Source organism: Amblyraja radiata, chromosome 2 (genome assembly GCF_010909765.2).
Source record: "Amblyraja radiata isolate CabotCenter1 chromosome 2, sAmbRad1.1.pri, whole genome shotgun sequence".
In the NCBI taxonomy this organism is placed as follows: Eukaryota; Metazoa; Chordata; class Chondrichthyes; order Rajiformes; family Rajidae; genus Amblyraja; species Amblyraja radiata.
In genome coordinates, this window is record NC_045957.1 from 85,655,148 (window position 1) to 85,668,713 (window position 13,566).

Consider the following 13,566-nt stretch of genomic DNA (forward strand, 5'->3'; position numbering starts at 1 on the left):
AACTTGCACCCTACATCCGGGGTACTATCTAGGGGTCTGTAGATAACACCAATTAGTGTCTTCTTGCCTTTGCAATTCCTCAACTCAATCCACAGTGACTCTATCTCGTCAGTCCCTATGTCTTCCCTCGCAAGGGACTGAATTCCATCTCTCACCAGAAGAGCTACGCCCCCTCCTCTGCCCACCTGCCTGTGCTTTCGATAGGATGTATAACCCTGAAGATTAAGTACCCAGGCCCGATCCTCCTGCAGCCACGTCTCGGTAATCCCCACAATGTCATATCATTCAACCTCTGAGCCTCAAGCTCATCTACTTTACTTCATTTACTTCGCGCATTCAAATGCAATAGAAACATAGAAAATAGGTGCAGGATTAGGCCATTCGGCCCTTCGAGCCTGCACCGCCATTCAATATGATCATGGCTGATCATCCAACTCAGTATCCTGTACCTGCTTTCTCGCCATACCCCCTGATCCCTTTAGCCACAAGGGCCACATCTAACTCCCTCTTAAATATAGCCAATGAACTGGCCTCAACTACATTCTGTGGCAGAAAATTCCAGAGATTCACCACTCTCTGTGTAAAAAATGTTTTTCTCATCTCAGTCCTAAAATATTTCCCCTTTATCCTTAAACTGTGACCCTCTTGTTCTGGACTTCGCCAACATCGGGAACAATCTTCCTGCATCTAGCCTGTCCAACCCTTTAAGAATTTTGTAAGTTTCTATAAGATCCCCCTTCAATCTTCTAAATTCTAGCGAGTTCAAGCCGAGTCTATCCAGTCTTTCTTCATATGAAAGTCCTGAAATCCCAGGAATCAGTCTGGTGAACCTCTGTACTCCCTCTATGGCAAGAATGTCCTTCCTCAGATTATGAGACCAAAACTGTACGCAATACTCCAGGTGTGGTCTCACCAATACCCTGTACAACTGCAGTAGAACCTCCCTGCTCCTATACTCAAATCCTTTTGCTATGAATGCTAACATACCATTCGCTTTCTTCACTGCCTGCTGCACCTGCATGCCTACTTTCAATGACTGGTATACCATGACACCCAGGTCTCGTTGCATCTCCCCTTTTCCTAATGGGCCACCATTCAGGTAAAAGTCTACTTTCCTGTTTTTGCCACCAAAGTGGATAACCTCACATTTATCCACATTATACCGCATCTGCCATGCATTTGCCCACTCACCCAGCCTATCCAAGTCATCTTGCAGCCTCCTAGCATCCTCCTCACAGCTAACACTGCCCCCCAGCTTCGTGTCATCCGCAAACTTGGAGATGTTGCATTCAATTCCCTCGTCCAAATCATTAATATATATTGTGAATAGCTGGGGTCCCAGCACGGAGTCTTGCGGTACCCCACTAGTCACTGCCTGCCATTCTGAAAAGGACCCGTTAACTCCTACTCCTTGCTACCTGTCTGCCAGCCAGTTCTCTATCCACATCAATACTGAACACCCAATACCGTGTGCTTTAAGTTTGTATACTAATCTCTTATGTGGGACCTTGTCGAAAGCCTTCTGAAAGTCCAGATATACCACATCCACTGGTTCTCTCTCATCCACTCTACTAGTTACATCCTCGACAAATTCTATAAGATTCGTCAGACATGATTTACCTTTCATAAATCCATGCTGACTTTGTCCAATGATTTCACCACTTTCCAAATGTGCTGCTATCCTATCTTTAATAACTGACTCCAGCAGTTTCTGGTCTGCCATGTCCTTGTTCCCCATGATCAATTCACCTGTTTCTTACTGCAAGGGACCTACATTTGTTTTAACTAATCTTTTTCTCTTCACATATCTATAAAAACGTTTGCAGTCAGTTTTTATGTTCCCTGCCAGTTTTCTTTCATAATCTATTTTCCCTTTCCTAATTAAGCCCTTTGTCCTCCTCTGCTGGACTCTGAATTTCTCCCAGTCCTCTGGTAGGCTGCTTTTTATGGCTAATTTGTATGCTTCATCCTTTGTTTTGACACTATCCCTGATTTCCCTTGTTATCCACGGATGCACTACCTTCCCTGATTTATTATTTTGCCAAACTGGGATGAACAATTGTTGTAGTTCATCCATGCAGCCTTTAAATGCCTTCCATTGCATATCCACCGTCAACCCTTTATGAATCAATTGCCAGTCTAACTTGGCCAATTCACGTCTCATAGCCTCAAAGTTACCTTCCTTTAAGTTCAGAACCCTTGTTTCTGAATTAATTATGTCACTCTCCAACCTAATGAAGAACTCAACCATATTATGGTCACTCTTGCCCAAGAGGTCACGCACAACAAGACTGCTAACTAACCCTTCCTCATTACTCCATACCCAGTCTAGAATAGCCTGCTCTCTCATTGGTTCCTCTACATGTTGGTTTAGAAAACTATCCCGCATACATTCCAAGAAATCCTCTTCCTCAGCACCCCTGCCAATTTGATTCACCCAATATATATGTAGATAGAAGTCACCCATTATAACTGTTTTACCTTTGTTGCATGCATTTCAAATTTCCTGTTTGATGCCATCCCCAACTCCACTACTACTGTTAGGTGGCCTGTACACAACTCCCACTGGCGTTTTCTGCCCCTTAGTGTTTCGCAGCTCTACCCATATTGATTCCACATCCTCCAAGTTAATGTCCTTCCTTTCTATTGCGTTAATCTCCTCTAACCAGCAACGCTACCCCACCTCCTTTTCCTTTCAATTCCTTATGCAACTGTGAACACACATTTCACTATGCCAACTGGCACATGTGACAAATAAATGTATCTTGATCTTGATCTTGAACTCACATGATGTTGTTTGAGTGATATTACAATTCTATTAATGTCATTGTACCTGCCTGGCAGCTTCCACGTGTGCGTGTATCACGTTTAGGGAAGCACAGACCAAGTTTCAGCACAATAAATGAATGCCTTTCAACACTGGATTTCTGCCAAAATTCCATTGGGGTGTTGCACAACAGAATTTCAATACCAAGGATCTTGTTAATTCTTATAATATTTAAAAGGAGTTTACCTTTGACTTTTTTTGCAGCTTTGGTTTCTGTATCTATACCTTTTCTCTTTACTAGAGGAACTGCTGGTGTGTTAATTATTGACGCTCCAGTTGTTTGATTTGTATTTCGTCGTTTCTCCAGGTTCTGCAAGAAATTACATGACTATTAAATAAAAAAGAAATAATTAGCCCTGAAAACATACTTTTAACACCATTTTCCAAAACATAATTTCTGTTAAGATATTTCCTGGTACAGGAAATTGAAGTGTACGAAACATGGACGGAATAAGCGAGTTTGGTATTTAAACTGCCGATGCCCAGGTCAGAAGCCATTCACCATAAGCATTCTCGCCAGCGGAGCCGCTGCGTGTATACAGACCTGCGCTTCACACGTATATTCCACTTTTGCTTCTTGGAGGTTAAGAAAAAACTGCTAAGTAGGTGCATTTATAGTTAATGTGCACAAAAGATAAAAGACCTTGTTTGTCTTATTGCTTGATGCTTTGCTCTCGCTCTCTCTCTAACCAGGCCTCTGGGAACGCGGCATCTGATGAGGACGAGGAGGGTTCCAGAGGGAAGGCAGGGACAACTTAGAATCCAGCAGCAGAGTGGTTCTGTTAATGGATTCGTTCCACGGTGAGTTCAGTTCGGAAATAACACACGCCGGTAGATCTGCAGCCACTGGCTCAGGAGATCGATCCAATTATTGACCAACAGGCAGTGGAATCCATCTGTGACAGACTGCACTGTGAGATGTGTTCACAGGAGGGGGTGTTCACTCTGATCATCTCAAGCACAGTGAATTCCACAAAGTAAAACCATCCCAATCAATACCGTCCCAGAGAGCTGCCTTGCCCGAGCACTGGGATAACTCTGGGCAAAGTCCCACTGAAGTCAAGAACATTCTAGTCACTAAACAAATACGCCTGCGGGCTAGATAACTTCGAGTCACCGGCTGGATCCGGCCCGTGGGCCGTAGGTTTCCGACCCCTGCCTTAGCGGTACATTCACACCACCTGTAGGTAAAGCATCAGCCCACATCATACTGATACAGATGCTGCCTGCCTCAGATTAAATATATTTTTTACACATAAATTATGAATAAAGATAAGAAAATGTTTCAAACACGAGTAATATTTTCTTATTCCAGTAGCAAACACATTAAGGATGAAATGAAAATAGTAAGATTAAACGAGAACTTACCAGTTTGAAGTTTGATCTTGATTTTATGAGGAGTTACGATGAGCGATTACGTGAAGAAGGGCCGTCCGTCTGCGTGCGCGTCAATCTTCAAAGCAGCGGTGTTAAATCACAGATAAAAAAGAAGACCTGAGAATAGTAAGATTGTGAAAAACTAGAACTTCCATATGACCTTGATAATATGAGGGTGGGAGCGGTGGGCACGTAATCGCTCATCGTAACTCCTCATAAAATCAAGATCAAACTTCAAACTGGTAAGTTCTCGTTTAATCTTACTATTTTACTTCGGAGTCACGTAAGTGACTACGTGAAGATTTCAAAGCTCTGTCATTTCACGCCGGTTACGAATCCAGGCGTCACACACTGAATGGATTGACCATGGATGAGAGTATTATTAAAGCATTCAGACATAACGTAGTTAGTAAAGACACTGATGCTTTAAAATAAAGAAAAATAAATGTTTTATTAGCTTCCCCTCCGAACCTGTGGGAAAACTAGGTAACAGAACTTAAGATGGCACGAGCAAATACCCCTGGTCCGATAATGGGTTTGTTATAAAACCGCTGGAACGTTCTTTCGTTCACCCATCCTGCAGCCGCTAGGATGTCATCAAGGGGTACGTCCATCGTTCTTGCTGCCGATGTAGATGCAGCCCTGGTGGAGTGAGATTTAAAGATATGAGTATTTATTCCCGCTACCACCATTACCTCCTTTAACCATCTGGAGATAGTTTGTGTTGACACCTTTCGGTGTGGTTTCTTGTGGCTGATGAGGACCGATTGTTCTGAGCCTCTGAGGTTCACCGTAACTCTCAGGTAGTGGTGTAAATGTGTTACCACACACAATCGTTGGTCCTCTGGATATGCCAGGAACTGGATCTTCATCCCTGGCATTCCTGGCCTGCTCTGTTTGATCAGGTCCTTAACAACGAGTGTTATGTTATTCGTATTGCTGGTCATGTAGTCCAGTCGCAGTTTTTGTAGTGTCTGGACTCTTTGGGCTGTTATTAGCGCCATCAGCATAACCACTTTCAATGTTAGTTTTGACAAAGATAAGGCCATTGGCTGTCCCCACTGACAAAGTAAGGTCAGTACCATGCTCACATCCCATGCGTCCGTGTACCTAGGCCTTGGGGGTATCGAATTGTAAATTCCCTTCATGAATTTTATTACGAAGGGGTGCGTTCCTATCGGCCCGTGCCCTGCCTCCAGTGTCAGATAGGAGGATAGTGCACATCTGGCACTGTTGATTGCGCTATAACTTAATTTATAGTCATAGTACAGGGCTGATAGGAACTCCAAGACATTCATTATCCGAACTGTGTTGTATGTTATATTGTTTGCACGGCAGAAAGCTTCCCACTTCTTAATATGAGTGGCGTACTGTTTTTTGGTACTGTCCCTCCATGCCTTTGTGATGACATCCAGTTTGTTCGGATAGTCCAATGTCTTGAAATGGCCTCCTCAGAATCTGCAAACCAACAAATTAATCCGGTCAGAGAGTGGATGGTTGCTCCCTGAAACTGGGTTTACTAGGAGATCTCTCCTCTTTGGTACAACCATTAATGGCTGGACTATGATCCCCAATATTTTCGGGAACCAGGCTTGTGTAGGACAATCTGCTACTACTAAAATGCCTGTGGCTTTGTCTTGCTTGATTTTAGTCAAGCATCGGTTTATGAGGCAGAATGGTGGGAAAGCATAAATATACATTCCTCCCCAGTTTAGAGAAAAAGCATCCACTGACTCTGCTCCTGGGTCCGGCTCCCAGGACACATATCTGGGTAATTGATGGTTTAATCTAGATGCAAACAGATCCAAATCTGGAGTGCCAAATCGTATAGTTATTTCGTTGAATACCGTACGATTCAACATCCATTCTATATTATCATTAAACATTCGTGACCTTGCATCTGCCACCGTGTTATATCTTCGTGGTAGATATACTGCCGTAACCCAAATATCCCTCTCGATGCACCAGTGCCAAATGAGGTTAGATAATCTGTCACAGGATACAGATTTTACACCACCCATGTGATTGATATATGCTACCGCAGTAGTGTTATCAATCTGAATTTGAACATGCACATGTTGCATGTTGTTACAGAGAGACCTGAGCCCATATTGTGCCCCCAACAATTCTAGGTAATTGATTCTATATAGTTGGAGTATAGTAGATTCTGCTCATTCCATCTGCCTCCACAGCTCCTGACTGTGTTTGTGGCTCCCCATCCTAAACCGCTTGCGTCGGTTTGGAGAAACACTGATGGGCTCTCAAGTAAGATTTCTCTTGAGCTGAGTCTTATGTTTGCCATCCACCATTGTAGTTCAATAATGGCTTCAGCTGGTAACCGCATTGATTTGCCAAACTGACCTGCATGCAATTTCAATGCTTGTTCCTTTGCCCGCTGTAAATGCTGGTAATGCAAAGGTCCGTAGCGTACTGCAGGAAAGGCAGCTACCAATTTGCCAATTACACTTGCTGTTTGTCTGATAGTTGGTTTGTGTTTTTCTATCAGATCATTGCAGGCTTTCCTCAAGTCTTGTTGTTTGCCTTTAGGCAAAGTCACCAACATGGTTACTGTATTGATAGTAAATCCTAGGTAATCAATTACCTTGGTAGGAGTTAATTTTGATTTAACTGGATGGATTAGGAACTCAAGTTTTTCAAACAGGGTTTTGGTTGCCTTGACTGTTGCTTCTGCCAATTCTTTGGTGACTCCAAAGATGAAAATGTCATCCAAATATGCCATGACTATGTGATTTTGAGATCTTAGCAGCCCCAGAATTGGTTTCAGTAATTTGGTAAACAGTCTAGGGGCTGATGTCAACCCATTTGGCAGAGCCTTGTATTGCCATTATTGACCCATCCAGGTAAACTTCAAATATCTCCTATACTCTTTGTGAAGAGACACCGAATAGTATGCATCTTTGAGGTCGATGCATGCCATATAGCCATTTTTGGAAACCAACTGAGTTGCTGTTCCAAAATTGTCCATTTTAAAGTGTTTATATTGCACATATGTATTTAGTTCCGTAAGATCCAAAATAATGCGGATCCCTCCATCTTTTTTCTCTTTTGAGAATAAATTGGATATAAATTGGTGAGGTTCTGTGTATGACCTCTCAATAACATTATTGTCAGATAACGTTTCAATTTCTTTTTGTATATTCATTGTGTCTTTTTGGGAAAAGACATATGTGCGAATATTAGAATGTATTGGTGGTGGTGATGAATTCAAATTGAACTCAATTTTGAACAAAATGCATTTTGTTGTCTCTGTACTGTACACTGACAATGACAATTAAAATTGAATCTGAATCTGAATCTGAATCCTTCTATACTGCAATATGAATGGATCCTTAGTAACCCAACCCTTAGTAACCATTCTTTTAAGAAGTATTTTATCCTTCCACCCACCTGTAAGTGAGGTTCATCTGGTATGTTCCCTGAGGAACTGGTTTGACTTACCTCTGTTGTTACTGGCGGCGTGGCGCTGGTTTTCCTCCGCGAGGTTTGGGGAGCAGAGCTGGTGGTTGCTCTCTCCTCATCCTCGCTGTCGGCCTGCTGGGGCCTGCCCCTAAAAAAGACCTTGACTCAGGTGTGAATCTTCCTCGGGTGCCTGGCTCTCTAGGTGTAAAACGCCGAGAGCTGTAGGGGTGGAATCTCGTGGATGGACCCCTGGGTGTGGCCTGACCTCTTGTTATGAAACGCACGTTTTTTGTCTCGTCATCCAGGTCCCGTACCTGTCTTGACAGGTCTTCCCCAAACAGGTAGTTTGCGGGCTGGATGTTGCTAGCTTTGCAAAGAGCTGCAAACTTCGAATTTATTGCTGGTTTTATTGCCTCTTTCCGAATGCAGTTTATTTCGAAGCGGGCATTACATAGCAGTGCCATGGTATCCTGTTCCCGGTCAGTGAGGAGGCCTCCTTGCACACCTCCTGCAAACAAAGTAATTCCAGACCCCAGCAGGTTTAATACTTTTTGGAACTTCAGTTCCTGGTTCCTGATGATGGGGCCTATTTGCCCCCAAATTATATGGTACACCGCTTCCCAAATTATATGGTACACCGCTTGAACCTTGAGGGAAGCACAGTTAGATGGTGGGGGGTACCTGTTCAGGGTTTCTTCCATGACGAGATCTTTGAGTTGATGCGACGCCAAGTAGTTGATGTTACTTGCTAGGTCTTCATCCAAGGGAGCACCCAGTGATGTGGTAATCGCAAACTTAGTTGATTGTAGAGGTACTTCCTCCAATCTCCCCTGGGAGTGTTGCCCCCTTGTGCTTCCAAACTCTGAATCCGGGTAATCCCCGTATGTACTTCCCCCTTCCATGGGAAAGACATAGTGCTGCCCAGAGTATGAGGCTGCTGGCACGGTCTGTAGAAGGGACTCGTGCTGATATTGCTCCTTTCTCCGGAGTTTATCATTGTGGAGCAGCTTCTCCACAAGCTGCTCCATGTGGGAGAGTCGTCCTCGGACGCTTCCCGATGAGGGAGTGTATCCCTCTTCCCCGGACTCATCCGAGTCTACGGGTCTAGCAGACTTATGGGTGGCTTAACGCCCCGCCGGGACCACCACGGTGCTTTCCTCCTGCACCAAGTCTGCTGCTGCCGGTTCTGATGCCGGCGGCAATGTCGGCGAAAATGACCGTCGTCCGCTACCGGGAATGCTGCGGTCTTGGGCAGCTGGTTTCCCCGTGGACCGTCTCTTCGACATTTTTTGGGGCTCTAAAAAACAAATAATTTCCTTAGTCCGAACAGAAAGCGCAGGGTAAGTGGTTCAACTTTTCTTACCTGCCGCCTTTTTTAAATCCCAACGGCTAGGAGGACGCAGTGCCTCTCCAGTCCGTTGCGCGCGTTGCTTTCAGACGTAATGACGCGCACGCAGACGGACGGCCCTTCTTCACGTAGTCACTCACATGACTCCGAAGTAAAATAATAAATTCTTTAACTTTTTCAATATCTCATAATTGCAGATTAATGAACTGAACTAGAACTGGGACTGTGTAAGTAGTTTGTGAACAGCAGAACAAGAAAGGAAGCAACTGAGTTGTCAGAATTCTAGATTAATTCATTGGTATACATGATTCCAATCGAGCCATTTGCAGTGTATAGATACATGATCAGGAAAAACATTTTGTGCAAAGTAAAGCCAGTAAAGTCTGATCAAAGATAATCCAAGGGTCACCAATGAGGTAGATAGTAGTTCAGGACTGCTAGGTAGTGGTAGGATGATTCAGATAACAGCTGGGAAGAAACTGTCCTTGAATCTGGAAGTGTTCGTTTTCACACTTCTCTACCGTTTGCCCGATAGGAGAGGGGAGAAGAGGGAGTGGCTAGAGTGCAACTCTGATTATGATTAGGCTGCTGACCTTGTCAAGGCAGCGTGAGTTATCAATGGAGTCAATGGAAGGGAGGTTGGTTTGTGTGATGATCTGGGCTGCGTCCACAATTTGCTGCAATTTCTTGCGGTCTTGGATAGAGCTGTTCCCAAACCAGCTGTGATCCATCCCGATAAAATGCTTTCTATGGTACATCTGTAGAAGTTAGAACTGAAGGAGACATTTTTTCAAGAGGTTGATGGATATATAGAAGATACTGCTAAAGGAAGTAGTTGAGGTAGGTATAAGAACAACATTTAAAAGACATTTGGACAGGTAGATGGATGGGAAAGGGATCAAATGCAGGAAAATAGGACTAGCTTAGATGGGGCATGTTGGTCGGTATTGTCGTGTTGGGTTGAAGGCCCCGGTTCTGTGCTCTATGATTATGCCATGGTCATTAGAAGTGATATAGTAGTGGCCTGATATAGTAGTGGCCAGAGGATCTGGACTGATGGAGGAACTGAAGGAAATCCATATTAGGCAGGAAATGGTGTTGGATAGACTGATGGGACTGAAGGCTGATAAATCCCCAGGGCCTGATGGTCTGCATCCCAGGGTACTTAAGGAAGTGACTCTAGAAATCATGGATGCATTGGTGATAATTTTCCAATGTTCTATAAACCCAGGATCAGTTCCTGTGGATTGGAGCGTGGCTAATGTTATCCCACTTTTTAAGAAAGGCGGGAGAGGGAAAACAAGGAATTACAGACCAGTTAACCTGACCGGTGGTGGGGAAGCTGTTGGAGTCAATTATAAAAGATGAGATAGCCGAACATTTGGATAGCAGCAACAGGATTGGTCCGAGTCAGCATGGATTTACGAAGGGGAAATCATGCTTGACTAATCTTCTGGAATTTTTTGAAAATGTAACTAGGAAAATGGACATGGGAGAGCCAGTGGATGTAGTGTATCTGGACTTTCAGAAAGCATTTGATAAGGTCCCACATAGGAGATTAGTGGGCAAAATCAGGGCACATGGTATCGGGGGTAGAGTGCTGACATGGATAGAGAAGTGGTTGGCAGACAAGAAACAAAGAGTAGGGATTAATGGGTCCCTTTCAGAATGGCAGCAATGACTAGTGGGGTACAGCAAGGCTCGGTGCTGGGACCGCATTTACAATATACATCAATGATTTGGATTAAGGGATTGAAAGTAACATTAGCAAATTTGCAGCTGGGTGGCAGTGTGAACTGTGAGGAGGATGCTATGAGAATGCAGGGTGACTTGGACAGGTTGGGGGGAGTGGGCAGATGCATGGCAGATGAAGTTTAATGCAAATAAATGTGAGGTTATCCACTTTGGTAGCAAAAACAGGAAGGCAGATTATTATCTAAATGGCGTCAAGTTGGGAAAAGGGGAAGTACAACGGGATCTGGGGGTCCTTGTACATCAGTCTATGAAAGTAAGCATGCAGGTACAGCAGGCAGTGAAGAAAGCGAATGGCATGTTGCCCTTTAACAAGTGGAATCGAATAGAGGAGCAAAGAGGTCCTTCTGCAGTTGTGCAGAGCCTTAATGAGACCACACCTGGATTATTGTGTGCAGTTTTGGTCCCCTAGTTTGAGGAAGGACATTCTTGCTACTGAGGGAGTGCAGCGTAGGTTTACAAGGTTAATTCCTGGGATGGCGGGACTGTCATATGCTGAGAGAATGGAGCAGCTGGGCTTGTACACTCTGGAATTTAGAAGGATGATAGGGCATCTCATTGAAACATATATGATTGTTAAGGTCTTGGACACGCAAGAGGCAGGAAACATGTTCCCGATGTTGGGAGAGTCCAGAATCAGGGGCCACAGTTTAAGAATGAGTAAGCCATTTAGAACGTAGACGAGGAAACACTTTTTCTCACAGAGAGTGGTGAGTGTGGAATTCTCAGCGTCAGAGGGCGGTGGAGGCGGGTTCTCTGTATGCTTTCAAGAGAGAGCTAGATAGGGGTCTTAAAAATAGCGGAGTCAGGGGATATGGGGAGAAGGCAGGAACGCGGTACTGATTGGGGATGATCAGCCATGATCACATTGAATGCCGATGCTGGCTCGAAGGGCCGAATGGCCTACTCCTGCATCTATTGTCTATTAGAGCTTTCACCTGCAACAAGAAATTCAGGACAGCATTGTGCAAGCCTCAGCCTACAGTGACCCTCTCTCCAAAAGTGAATTCCTAACCAGTTTCAGCATAATTACTCCCCATAACCTAGACACTAAAGATGTTGAAAAAACTAAATATAGAATAGTACAGCACATGAACAAGCCCTTCGGCTCACAATGTCCGTGCTGAACATGAAGCTAAGGCCAACTCCTATCTGCCTGCACATAATCCACATCCTCCCATTCCCTGCATATCTAAGTGCTGGTCCAAAAGCTTCTTAATTGCCACTGTCGTATCTGCCTTCGCCTCCAACAGTGAGTTTCAGGCACAATTCACCCAAAGCGTTAAAAAAACTTCACTGGTGCCGTCTGTGTGGAGTTTGCATATTCTGTGTATGACCCCGTGGATTTCCTTCTGGTGCTCTGGTTTCCTCCAATATTCCATAGATGTGCACATCTACAGTTTAATTAGGCTTATAAAATTACACCTTGTGTATAGACAATAGACAAAAGGTGTGGGAGTAGGCCATTCAGCCCTTCGAGCCAGCCATGGCTGATCATCCCTAATTAGTACCCCGTTCCTGCCTTCTCCCCATATTCCCTGATTCCGCTATCTTTAAGAGCCCTATCTTGCTCTCTCTTCAAAGTATCCAGAGAACCGGCCTCCATCACCCCTCTGAGGCACAGAGTTCCACAGACTCACAGCTCTCTATGTGAGAAATTGTTTCCTCATCTCCGTTCTAAATGGCTTATCCCGTAATCTTAAACTGTGGCCCCTGGTTCTGGACTCACCCAACATCGGGAACATGTTTCCTGCCTCCAGCATGTCCAAACCCTTAATAATCTTATATGTTTCAATAAGATCCCCTCTCATCCTAAATTCCAGAGTATAAAAGCCCAGCCGCTTCATTCTCTCAGCATATGACAGTCCCGCCATCTCGGGAATTAACCATGTAAACCTATGCTGCACTCCCTCAAAAGCAAGAATGTCCTTCCTCAAATTAGGGGACCAAAACTGCACACAATACTCCAGGTGTGGTCTCACTAGGGCCCTGTACTACTGCAGAATGACCTCTTTGCTCTTATACTCAACTCCTCTTGTTATGAAGGCCAACATGCCATTCGCTTTCTTCACTGCCTGCTGTACCTGCATGCTTACTTTTATGGACTGATGATCAAGGACCCTCAGATCCCGTTGTACTTCCCCTGTTCCCAACTTGACACCATTTAGATAATAATCTACCTTCCTGTTTTTGCTACCAAAGTGGATAACCTCACATTTACCCACATTAAACTGCATCTGCCATGCATCTGCCCACTCACCCAACCTGTTCAAGTCACCCTGCATTCTCATAGCATCTTCCTCACAGTTCACACTGCCACCCAGCTTTGTGTGAACTGCAAATTTGCTAATGTTACTTTGAATCCCTTCATCTAAATCATTGATGTGTATTGTAAATTGCTGCATTCCCAGCACCGAGCCTTGTAGTACCGCACCAGTCAGTGCCTGCCATTCTGAAAGGGACCTGTTAATCCCTACTCTGTTTCCTGTCTGCCAACCAATTTTCTATCCATGTCAGCACTCTACCCCCAATACCATGTGCCATAATTTAGCCCACTAATCTCCTAAGTGGGACCTTATCAAGTGCTTTCTGAAAGTCCAGGTACACTACATCCACTAGCTTTCCCTTGTCCATTTTCCTAGTTACATCCTCAAAAAAATCCAGAAGATTAGTCAAGCATGATTTCCCCTTCGTAAATCCATGCTGACTCAGACCGATCCTGTTACAGTTATCCAAATGTATCGTTATTTCATCATTTATGATTGACTCCAGAATCTTCCCCACCACCAATGTCAGGCTAACTGGTCTATAATTCCGTTTTCTCTCTCCTGCCTTTCTTAAA

At 44.3% G+C, this 13,566-nt stretch overlaps 1 protein-coding gene across 1 annotated transcript in view; it reads right to left on the bottom strand.

Moving 5' to 3' along the window:
* The window catches only part of znf830 (zinc finger protein 830), a 62,786-nt gene that overhangs the window by 45,414 nt on the left and 3,806 nt on the right, over positions 1–13,566 (bottom strand). Inside the window, exon 3 of the mRNA XM_033039686.1 lies at positions 3,014–3,137. Within this exon, the coding sequence (XP_032895577.1) occupies positions 3,014–3,137 (124 nt within the window). The remainder of the gene's footprint in view (positions 1–3,013; positions 3,138–13,566) is intronic.